Source organism: Osmia lignaria, chromosome 10, assembly GCF_051020975.1.
Source record: "Osmia lignaria lignaria isolate PbOS001 chromosome 10, iyOsmLign1, whole genome shotgun sequence".
In the NCBI taxonomy this organism is placed as follows: Eukaryota; Metazoa; Arthropoda; class Insecta; order Hymenoptera; family Megachilidae; genus Osmia; species Osmia lignaria.
Genome location: NC_135041.1, coordinates 9,544,476 through 9,556,737, shown reverse-complemented (window position 1 = coordinate 9,556,737; position 12,262 = coordinate 9,544,476). Strand labels below are relative to the sequence as shown.

The following is a 12,262-nucleotide window of genomic DNA, read 5'->3' as shown; positions in this document are numbered from 1 at the left end:
GGTCATTTTTTCGTTTCTATATAGTGTATCCAACAGTTACTAACCGCAATTCGAAAATTAGTCATTTTAACGGGACCTCGCGAAAGAATTCAATTATAGGTAATTGAATTTGATACTTTCCTCTGCATCGGATTCTTGAGTAACGCCTCGGCTCGTGAACCGGTCGTTAGTGCAACGGAACCGTTCGGTGCGCTCGGTGCACTCCGGACAAGGGGAAAACGCGGAATGTCCGCGAGCTCGCACTGGATGCCCCTATTATCGGTCGTCCGACCACCAGAATGCCGTTAGACGACGGCCAATCTATTGTTCTACGTGTGTGCATGCGATCTTGACGCTCTTCGGACAACCGACAGCGAAGCCAATGTCCTAACTGCGACGAAATCAATAAGCGTTGCTCTCAACATTCTTCTCTCTTTTCGTATACAAAACAGACAACATTTTTCAATATTTTCAAGATTAACCCATTCATCTATGATTTGTTCGATACTTGCGTCAGTCAGAGCTAACTCTATTCCTTGCTTGGATTTTAAAACAAATAGAGATGAATGAAACATCAGTCATGCATTCAACGACCCTCGACAAACGAAATTAAAATTATAATTTAACTCAATATTCAACCATACTAAAAGTACCAGCCGGATTTGACACATTTGAACTGTGACGCGATGTTGTAGAACAAGAGGTTAATAATCTGTAAAGTAATTTTTCATTCATGAAAGTTATTCGCGCAACTTTGAAACGTTTCGTTTTCAATGAAAATCATACGAACGACATTTTTCATTCGATCATCGACGAGTATCGCAAGAGTGTACAAAGTCACGGTATAATAAATACGTTCGTGTTATGCTCCAAGAGACACGCACCGCAATTTCAATACAAACAACCGGTATACATGGTGCAATACAGTTACGACGGTCAGACGTTTCCGGTTTCTTTGAATCTTCCAGAGAGACCAATGCGTGGGTAAGACGCGGGAACGCGTTTCAACGGGGTGTCGTTGGAAAATCGGCGAATACGTGGCGATCGCGATAAATCGAGAGGTCCGATTCGATCGAACAAATACACCGACGAGCTTTCGTCGGTTTTTTCGGGAACGAATCGTTTTTATCGTCCCGGAACTTCCGTTATCAGCTGACATTTCGTGTACGCTCCAAGTTCCCAACAGACAAAAGATAAAGAACAAAAAAATTTACAAATCAATAACGCGTTATCTGAGTGCGGATTGTAAACGCGTTGGCGAGGTTCGATTTTACAGCTCATCAAGCTGGAATTCTTTCAAATTAGTAATTCTTCATTTACCAAGAACGATAGGTACAAATTTCTCCATTACGCTTAGAATTAATTACAACAATCAACGTTAAAGGGTTTTAGCAAATTTCTGACTGCGTCTGAACTTTGTTATCAACCGATTGACCTTCGAACGATAAAAAAAAGGCGATCGTTAAAAAAGGTAAGAGTTTGAGCAAAAACGTGAAATAACGCGACTCACGAGCGAAAACATCGAGCGAGCTCGGAGTTATGGCTACAAGTGCTACCGTAAGAAGAAAACAAACCGATGACACTATCGCGATAGATAAGAATATTATTTTTCAGGGACGTACCATCATTCCAGGCAGTGTAATGGAGCACGAGCTGCACGACAGCGAGGGATTTCCTTGTTACAACAGGGGGGCCACCCGGGCCTGTTGTGGCCCTGGTTGGTGGAGGCCCACCATGCCCCTTCGACGATATCTTCTTTCTTTTGTCCTCACTAGAATATCCTGACGGTATAACACACTAACTTAAGATATCTATTCCTTCGACGAATCGCGTTGCATTACAGATCCATATTTCACCACCGTTCCTTCGATCAGGATTAAACTCGCAAGATTTTCTTCTCAACGGAACTTGAAGGTCATTTTTCTGTACGCGCCAACGCAACCGGCTTACTTTCCCTTTCCTCGTCACTTCCGCACTTTTCTGGAGGCGCTCGAATCGCTGATACCGAAGGAACTTTCTTTCGCGCCCGACCACGCAACAAGATCGTCGGCCCCGTAACGACGCATGCAACGAGGAGGATCGAGACAAGTATCACACGCGCGACACAACAGGCCCGCTAGTCACGACGTTACTGAACTAAATCATCCGGTTGTTGGCCAGCCCGAGAGCCGAGGTGCCCGACTTCTCGGTCGCTCTTCCAAACTGCATCAAAGGTGTAAACAATACGTCCGGTCCGTTTCGTTCGTTTCCACTGTACAACTTAGCCGAGAATTCACCTATTATTTAACAACTGTACACGTACACACGATGCCCGTTTAAACGTAATGCCCTTCCGTTCACATTGACTAGCTATTACCAGCGAAGTCAGCGTTGGTTAGCACGCGCGAGCGCGCGTCAACGTCGGCCGCGGTACGGTGTATGTACTCTCTTCTCGCGCGTTCCTCCAACGTCACGCCGACAAGAAAAAGACGCCGGGAATAGAATCGACGGTGCCGTGTCCCCCGCCCAGCATATCACCACTGTTTCCCGTTGCTATTGGTGTCCGATCGACGCGAGTGCGTCGGCTTGGATCAGCCAGCCGAAATTCTCAGCCGCTCGTCGAAACGAGTTTGCGTGCCGCATATCGTCCAACGGTTCCGTGACCTCCGAACTTTACCGTCTCTCTTTCTCTTTTCTTCAACGTGCCTCTTCTTTCTGTCACCGTCGATGCGACCGACAGATAAAGGCGTATATTAAACAACGCTCTCGATAACGCTCACACCGAAAAACACTCGGCGCCCACCACCGTCACTCAAAGTTTCTCCGGTTGCATATTTTTCACGTTATCTCCAACGACAACGTCTGCCCGTGAAACTCGCATCGAATTTGCATCTCAATGTCTTTCAACGATTTTTACACGCGTCCATGAGTCCGACTCGACCATGTTCTCGAAAAACTTCACCGAATTCATCGCGAAAATGATTTTTCTCGGCTTCGGTGGACCAAGCGCAGCGACAGTCGGACAATTTTTACACCGAACGATCACGATATCGTTCAGCTACTTTTTTAAATCGTCCGAGAGGAAGTTAGGCCCTGGTCAGCGCGAAGACGTCGATTTTCCCTCGTAAATCGTCAACAGGTGGTTCGAGAAGGTCGACTCGAAACGCACGTACGAAGACGAGACGCGCGATCTTTTTCTTTTTCAACTGTCGAATCGGATGGTAAGGAAAATTTGCTTGGAAAATTTGCAGAGGATGTCGGTGATCGAGCAGGCGAGGGACGCGTGTTGTAACGCGGCTCCTCGACGAACAGCTGATCCGCGCACCACCACTCTGTGTCACTGCTGTCACTTTAGAGAACGGAAAGACAGTTGCTCCGGAATAAAACTCGCCTACCAAAGTATCGTTTCCTTTTTCTTTTCTTTTCTTTCCTGTCTGCTTCGTTCCAGCCGATTCGTCCCGAATTTATCTGAAATTTATTTTTGCCGTGTTTACTCCGAAAAGTACCCACTTCAACTACTGTCGCATCGTGCGTGGCCAACACTGACTGGGTACGCGTAATCACACGTGTGCGTGTATATATATTACGATAACTTTATATTACTGTTGTTATTCTCTGCCAACACTATCTTCCTTCTCTTTTCACCCTATCTCTTGTCCACCACAGAGACTGGACTATTTTTGTTGTAATGGAAGTAACGGCGGTAGTAGCACGCGTCAGACCCCCACCCTTTATCTCGTTGCTTCGCTTTCCTTCCTCCTTCTTACGTTTTTCCCTTCCCACGTTCTTCTGCTGGTCGTTGTCGCCGTCCTCGTTCCTCGTCTTCGTCCTCGTCGTCGTCGTCGTTGTCGCCGTTGGCCCTTTGTTCTCTTTGTTTACAATGCACGGATCGGCCGGCACGTTGCCCCCCTGGCAGCAGACGAACGCCGGAAAGAAGAGGAGGAAGAGGTGGAAGAGAACGAGCGGATTTTTTCATACGCAAACATCGGCCGGCAACTCCACTCGTACGGTTCGCCTTTTCCTTTCTCCCGCCACTCTGTCCTGATTACGAACCACGGTTGCCGATCGTGAAAATTCAACGCGAACTTTGACCATTCGAGCTCGACCATACGCTCCGAGGTATCTTGTAGACGGATGGCTCACGCGCCGTGTCCTAAACCGGATCACGCGACGTACCGTTCTACTTTCCTTTACGAATCTTCCTGCGATCCCTTTAAATGCTTTCTGTCGGAGCAGCAGGGAAACAGCTCTGCGATGTTCTAGAATCGCCTCTCCCTTGAGAAGAGTGGACAGATTGAAAAATAGAGTAACGAAACAGTGGAAGGAAGGAATAAAGCGTGGAACACACGAAATCACGAGCCAGCGACACGAGGCGCGAATGCTCGGACAGAGAAACGTCGAACAGAGTAGAGGAAGAGCCAAGGACCTGTATGCTCGTCCTATCGAAGTCCGCGAGCGATTGACTCCCGCGCGTCCCGGTCTTGGAACGGCGGCACGCGTTGAGGGGAACACGGGAGGGGATTCCCGCGGGAGGAGAGACACGGCGGAACGAGGGGCGATGGTGAGGAAGCGGGGTCGGTGTCGGAGGTCGGGGACGGGGACGGGAGGGAAGAATCGGAGGCGGAGGTGGAGGCGGTGGCGGTGGCAGTGGCGGCGGCGGTGGCGACGGTCGCGGTAGAACCAGGAGGTAACGCCAAAGAGGGACTGCGGAAAGAGACGGACGAAGGGGAGGGGAAGGACGAAACGTGCAGAGCGGAGGGGGTGGGTATGGCGCGTGCCACTACACGCTAGCAGGTGGAGTGCGCGTGCCCAGAAATCTCTCCGCTCTCTTCCCTCTCTCTAAATCCTTCCTTTCCTTCCTTCGCTCGTCACTCCCTTCTTCGCTCCTCTCTCTCTCTCTCTCTCTCTCTCCCTCTTTCTTCCTCCCAGTTTCCACTATCTTTATTCGTGCTTTTCTTGCTTCACTCTGTTTGCTCCTCTCCTATCTCTTCGCAGTGGTTGTCTATCTCGGTGGCGAGTTCGTCGGGCGAATAAAAGTACACCTTTCCTTCTGCTTCTTCTTCTTCTTCTTCTTGTTCTTCTTCTTCTTCTTCCTCTTCTTCTGTCGTTTCCACGTTCTTCCGGCCACGCTCGTTATTATTCCGTTTCTTGTTGCAGACGTACCTGTTTCGTGACTAATTTACCCACGTTACGTTCTTGCTCGTTGCCGCGGTCCACTTATTTTGTCCGCTGGCCGACTCGATGCTACGAGAGCAACGTTACTGGCTCGTGTGGGATAACGTTCTATTTTTTGTCGTCTGTCTGCCAAGAAACGATATGGCCCACCTATCTCACTCCCTCTCTTTCTCACTTTTAATAGTCCGACCGAGAAAATTGATAAGTTTTTCGAATTTCATTTGTCCTTGATATAGTTTTCTTCCGTGTGCTTTTTGCGGTTGGCAACGCTCCGGATACGATTAGGGGACATTGTAATTTTAACTCGTCGCACGATTCGAAGATTCCTGCATTCATAATATTTACGCTGTGCAGTCAGGTTATTCTCGTAGCCAGATAAGAGTTGCTAACGAAAGTCTCGGCTGCGATAACCGTCGAGGGCACGTAGCCAAGTCATCGTGACAAATTTAAAGTTGTAATATCTACGAACCCCATCGAGTTTCAGACGCCTTTCCCGTCCTTATCGCTGCTTTTCTAATCTAACGAGCAACACTATTAGTTGTATAAAAATTTCAATTATCGATCGAGTCATTTCACTCGCTTATTATCGCGATTATTTCAAATGTAATAACATTTGAAAAATTATTTTCTCATTGTCACCATGATACGTCAACAACGCGTATTTAGTATAACGAAACGGTTGTACCTTCGAGTTACGATGCTCTTTGACAGCATTCATTCGAAAAGCTAATTTTTAATAAAATTTTTCTATGATTTGTATTGTTGCCTCGAGAATATCACCAATGGAAAAGTACGCAACGAATGGAACGTCTAGTTGTACGGTTACGGCTTCGATAGCAGAGCTGTCACGAAGCTGCGCACGTGGTTTGCAGGGAGCGCGAAACAACAACAAACCCCACACGAAGAACCTGACGCCCCGAAGAGTCGCCAGCCACTGACTCCGTTTCTCAATTCGACTCGGCTCGACTCGATTCGGCTACGTTCGACTGGCCTCGCCTCGCTTCGCCTCGCCTCGTCCCACCTCGCCACGCACCATTCCGTTCCGTCTCGTGTCGTCTCGTCCTGTCTCGTATCGTCTCGTGTCGCCTCGTCTCGTCTCGTCCCAACTCGTCCCGAATCGTATCGTATCGTGCCGTACCGTGTCGTTCGGCTACGCTAACAGCACGAAGCGCGCACGTAGGCAAACGTTCGGCCGTACTCGTCTTTGAGCCGAGTCGAGCCGAGGCGACTCGTCACGACTTCGACTTTGACTGCGATTCGATTCGAGTTCTACTCGATGCGATCGGAGCTTTGCCTAGCTGTTTTACGCCACCCGTATAATGCCACCGACTACGCATCCTCCGCTCCGAAAGCATCGCCTCGAACGGTGACTGTACCGTAACGCGTCTATCATGTATAGTTTCGATAGTTGTACACGTTGCGCGAGTGTGGCGTCGGGCGAAGGGAACGGAGTCGATACGATGCACCGTGAACTGTGAGAATGACGAGGCGGCGCGAGTGACGATCAACGTACGCATTGTTACGCACTGTGACCGTATGCGGTGTACTATGAACGTCCCAAGAATCAGTGTTCAAAGTAAAAATATAATTATAAAAATTGAGTAATTTCTTTCTTGCGAATAATTTGATATATAAATGTAATTGAATTTTGAATTTCTAAAATTCCTAGCCGATGAAAATTTCTTTGAAAGATAGAAACCGTCCGCACCCTCGACGGTAGAGTCACGAGCGCGACTTAAGCGGCTGCCGTGCAGCTGGCAGCGAAGCTTTTACACAGGCGCATTCGCGACACGTCGTCCGCACTCTCCGAACCTCCACCAACACTTGGCCGTTGCGTCATCACGATTTCACGGTGTGCCGGGATTCGAGGAGAAGAGAGCGCGCAAACGGTACCACTGCGAGTGCGACGCATCTCTATCGCTCCGCTTACACTTATTACAAATCCGCCAGTGATACTCAACCCATATAAATCGCCCGTAAACCTGACGCCTACGCGATAACCGTGTTTTTATTATTTTTTGCGTAACGCTTTATTGTTTGCGCTCCTTGTAATATTTCTGAGTATCCATCGCATCGTATCAATCGTTGCGCATGCGTGCTCCAAATGTTAAAAAGAATCCTAACAAAAAGATTCTAATAAAAAGATTCGTTTCTTGAACAATGATTCATTTCTTCCGTATGACCCAATAACAAAATACGAAGACTAAATGTTTCAAGCTTTATTTAATTGATTATTCTTAAAGAGATAATCAAGGTAAAATTTCTGTCGCGTGTATAAAAATTATCACGGTTACATCGACTGCTCGAACTAAGTACGATGATTAAGGATCAGAGCCCGCTATGACGTTAGCGGCTAATGTTGAACGCGATATGTATCTTCGAAACGAGACACAATATTAACAACGTGGATGTCGCGTGCAGATATTGCACGAATATCACGACAGACCAAGGGTGCAACGTTTGTAATTAAACGTCCGACACGGTATCATAAAGACGGGCCGAGTATCGTGCGAGCATCACCCGCGCAATTGATGGCCGTCCACTCTACATTCTTTGCATACTGTACGCCGCGTGTCGCGTTTCAATTAATACTGGCTGTTGCGTTGCTGGCAATTTTCAGGATAAACGGTCCAACTTGTATGCTCTAATCGCCTCGATCTATGGATACGAACTTTCTACGCAGGAACCATTCCTTCACGCGTGAAACTTACTAGAAGATACATCGAACTTTAGTAACTAAAGTAACTACCTAAGGTTCACTAGGACGTTAGATCGTTTCAAGTAATATAAACTATTCTGAAAGTGCGATGAGTTCGATTTGCTTTGTGTTCATTTCTTCTGTAAATTTAATTTTATAATAAAAATTGATAACTATATGCTACTGTACACTACTTGGAAATAGAATGAAGAATGACTTTTGAAACATTCGATACGTTCTTCAGTTTCTTTATATGTAGGCGATAATCTTTCTCAAACAAACGATTTAAATGACGAATTTTCCTCGTAATCTCGATTGGTATTTGAAGAACTATAAATTTCTTCAACGATGACACAATCCGTCGACGATCAGGGATAACTCGAAAACCAGCAACAAATTTCGAATGTACTAAAGATAAGCGGAGATTAGGATACAAAGAGAGAAATATGTAATTTGTACGAGTCGATGACGCGTTTCAGAGTATTTTCATCGATTATATGCGGCACAAAATTACATCGGTTGTAAATTCAACATAAACTGCTTTGAAATGATTAAATCATTACCGGTTGCTTTAGTTTATTATTATTAATTGTTCGCGCGGTAATGTAATCGCACAATTGTTCGAAAAACTCGACCATCCGAAATTAATTCGAATAATTGTGACAGGATGTAGTTTCCAGAGTGTAACAACATTAATGTTTAACGGGAACGTTACAGGTTTGCGACGAAAAATCGCGAGGAACAAAGGGGATTCTTACACGGCCAGCCGAGTTCTTGCATCTTTACTCTCTCGCATATTTTTAGGTTAGACTATTTTCGAAAATGTATGGAAGAAACGAGAGAGAGAGAGAGAGAGAGAGAGAGAGAACCAAAGGGTTGAAGCGAGGAAGAGAGAAAAAGAGAGTGGGAGAGAATACCGATCGTTCTTCCTTTTTTTATCTTTTACTTTCGCGGTATCTGCTGGCTCGTTTTCACCCACAGCCACGCGAAAGAAGCCAGCGCCGGTATTATCCGCACAATGCACACACAGAAGAAAGGATTCCGCGGGAGTAAGAAGCGAGGAAAAAGAGAGAAAAGGGAGGCTCGAAGGGGAAGATCGAAAGAGGGAAAGAGATGAATAGACGCGAGGTCGATGCCGCCTCCTACTGATTTGCGAGAACACACTCTCTCATTCTTTCTCTCCTCCCCGATTTACCTTCTCTCGCTTTTTCTCTCCTCTCTACTTGTCACCCTGCCAGTCCCTCCTGTTTCTGGGTTTGCTGTTCATCGGAATGCGAGAGTACTCCTCTCGACCTCTCTTCCTTCACGGTACACAACCGACTGATTTTCTGTCCCATTGCTTCTGTCGCCCATTTATCCTGCACAATTATTGGCTAGTATGCTTTGTTGGGTCGCGGTGGAAACGTTTTAGCGGGAATTTCGCGGTTCTAACGCTTTCTTTAACCACTTTTTGATCCGTTAAGTGATCGAGAAGCTTTGAAGACTTTAATTTTTCATTTTTCAACGATTTGACTGGCTTTAATCGACGTTGGACTATGAATAAATTAAGGTAATTTAAATATCACTTCCTTTCTAAGTTTAATTAAAATTTCAAGAATGTTCATTATATCGTTTCCATTGATCTAATTCAAAACCATCCCCCTTGATATATCGCACGTTTCACAAACGAGCAGAAGCCTTTCTCGCGAGGAAGAAGATCGCAACGAAAGGGTCGAACGAACGTGGCTCAGAAAGGAAGCAGTAAAGAGGAAGCGACATAACGCGAAACATTTTTACATCTCGGGCATTCGCGCTAACGAGCCAACCGTTCCATAGAGTTCGTCGCGAAAGAGGGCTCTTAAGCTTGACAAATTTCAATTACTCGCGCCGCGTCGCGCACCACCGGCCCGTGTTCGTTCGCTGGGCCGGCTCGATTTATCTCGAGGTGTGCGCGTAATCGCGCGATTTCAGCGAAACCTGTCGTCAGCGAATTCCTTTCGCGAACAAAGAGTCGTGCCGTTCGTTGCTCGCCTCGCTAACGCGAGCAGAAAAGCGGCGCGAGCTCTCTTCCCAAGCGAGTAGCCCGCCAAAAAGAGAATTAAACGCGAAAACGAGCGCTGTCAAAAGATTCGGCCCGCGATGCCTTCGCGAGCAGCCATCTCCCAAAGTCGCGTATATTTAAAATGGTACCACGCGTGGAAATAAAAATGAGTGTAACGCGGAGGGAAGAACAGGCGCGTACACCGGTTTTCTGTTACGATTAAAAAAGACAGAGAAAACAAACCGGTTGATGATAGAAAAGAAATAGAAATTAGAAATAAAAATCTTTGTTTCGCAAAGCAATAACGATTGGTCCATTAACCACCACCGTTAAGAGACGTTTATTTATCCCTCGTAATAGAGAATCACCGGCTCGATCGCGATCCAACGTCAGATTCGCATCCTTTATGATGAGCCTTTGGTTAATTACACACCACGCTCGAATATTAATGAGAATCACTGATGAGGAATGACATCCACCGCCTACTTGTTTTCATTAGAGCCTTAGAAGCGTGCACGGACCGACAGCGTGTTTGCACAAGCATGGCTCTCTTGAGCGACTCGGTATCGTGCATCCACGTAATTGAATCACGCTCGTCACCGGCTAAACAGATCCGTTCCTAGTAAATGAGATTCCATGGAAATAAGCGACTAAGTTTGACCGTGAACGAGACACATTTGTATCGCGCGAAGATTCTCTGTCGATCGAACGCGTCAGAATAAACAGATTCAAGATTCTCCATCTTGCTTGTTTTCATTTATCTTCGCTATTATTTTTATACAATTTCGAATCTTTTGACTTACCCGCGAATCCGCTTTGATTGGATCCAGCAAATTTCTAAGCACACTTACCTGGAACAGAAAGAAAATCGAAACGATTAACGCGATTGAAAATGGAACAATTTCAAACTACAACATTGTCCTCGCGTCAAGAACTGGACTCTACTAGTGATACAGAGAACCAGCGTTCTCGTTATCGCCACTTTTTATTGTCGGTTTGATAACAAAATGCAGAGTTTCTTACGTCAGCGCGGTGCAACAAAACGTCGACAACGAACTCGCGTAATTCCGAGTCGATATCTTGTTCAAGTGCAATGTCACCAGAGTTGCATTCTTTTCGATACGAATAGATCTTATGAAATATTTCCGATCAATTATTTTTAAATATAACGCAATGCAACTCGTATTGTCCTATTAAAATCAATTTCATAATCGATGCACTCTGCTGCATTTATCAAATGCATCTGTTCGACTTTCGATTTTGATCGTCATCGAAGGACGGACGTGGTTAGGGGTCGTTCGTCGAGCAACGAACCGATAGGTCCGTTCGATTTATCGACGACGAAAGGATGAATCGATGGGGCAGCAGGGGGTACGCGTAAACGGGCAGGAGGGTGACGCTTGCATAAAGTGGTGGAAAATTCGGGTTGAAACCTGTGAAAGCGGGGAAAGAAGATCAATAAAGTGGTATGCCATACTGTCGGTGCCGGTGGTGTGCTGTGTAGTAGCGGCTGGCTGGCTGGCTGGCTGGCTGGTTGGTGTGTATTATTAAGCGGAGGTGTGGAAGCAGCGCGAGCACAAGCGGAAGAGACGAGAGGGCAGATAAAGAGGGACGGATGGAATAACGATAGACGAGAGAGGAATACCGCAAGGGATGAACGACGATAAAGTAGGGTACACGGCGAAACGAGAGAAGAGAAAGAAATTGTGCAAAGAGAGGAAAAGGGAGCAGCAGAAAATATGGAACAACCTTGATAAAACGTGAGAAGAATAAGGAATCTTGAGAAACTATAAAATTCATGAATGTTAACCCTTTGCCTATTAATGATCTATATATACGCTGAAACAAGATCATTTTAATGCATCGCTGGAAAATTACGTAGAGTTGGTAGAAAGATAGAAAAATCGAAGAAGACGAACGTGGGAGCAAATGCTAGCGAAGTGGCCGACTTAGTGGAGCGAGAAGACGAAAAGTGAGCATCGTGTGCCATACCCGCGTCGGCTGCACCACGGTCTAGTTAGCAGACCGCTGTTTTCTGCATGGTTTACACGTGGAATGAACGGTGCAACGGGAAGAGGTGAATTAGAAATTTGTTCTACATACTTATACCGGTATAAAGCCGACCAACCACGAGAGCCTGACCTTTCGTTTCAATTTTATACCAGTCTTTAATATATCAAGCTAATTCACTCATTATTTAATTATAAATTAAAAAATAACACTTACTACGTTTTTTGCGTCCCAGAAAAATATCTGAAATCCAATGATCGAATTTTTTGCTGGCAATTTCAATCTGGGGACCTATTTCTTCGATATCCACGAAACATACGTGTTGCGCGATTAATCCGAGTATTCTCGCTTGCCGAATAAACGTCCGGTCGTGACATTTTTCACGCTCCGAGCATGGATCG

The 12,262-nt window shown here is 46.0% G+C and overlaps 1 protein-coding gene across 7 annotated transcripts in view; it reads right to left on the bottom strand.

Annotated features, from left to right (window-relative positions):
• mam (neurogenic protein mastermind) overlaps positions 1–12,262 on the bottom strand; it is a 128,718-nt gene that overhangs the window by 59,885 nt on the left and 56,571 nt on the right. For 3 of the 7 annotated variants that reach the window (XR_013062916.1, XM_034339721.2, XM_034339722.2), the window contains exon 2: positions 10,655–10,702. The exons of 2 other annotated variants lie outside the window; for them this stretch is intronic. Coding sequence is in view for 4 of the 5 variants with exons in the window: in XM_034339721.2 (XP_034195612.2) it covers positions 10,655–10,702 (48 nt within the window). In the remaining variant the exon portion in view is untranslated. Of the gene's footprint in view, positions 1–1,601; positions 6,338–10,654; positions 10,703–12,262 lie in introns of those variants that run through there. 2 more of the 7 variants (XM_034339725.2, XM_034339727.2) reach the window with 1 other exon arrangement.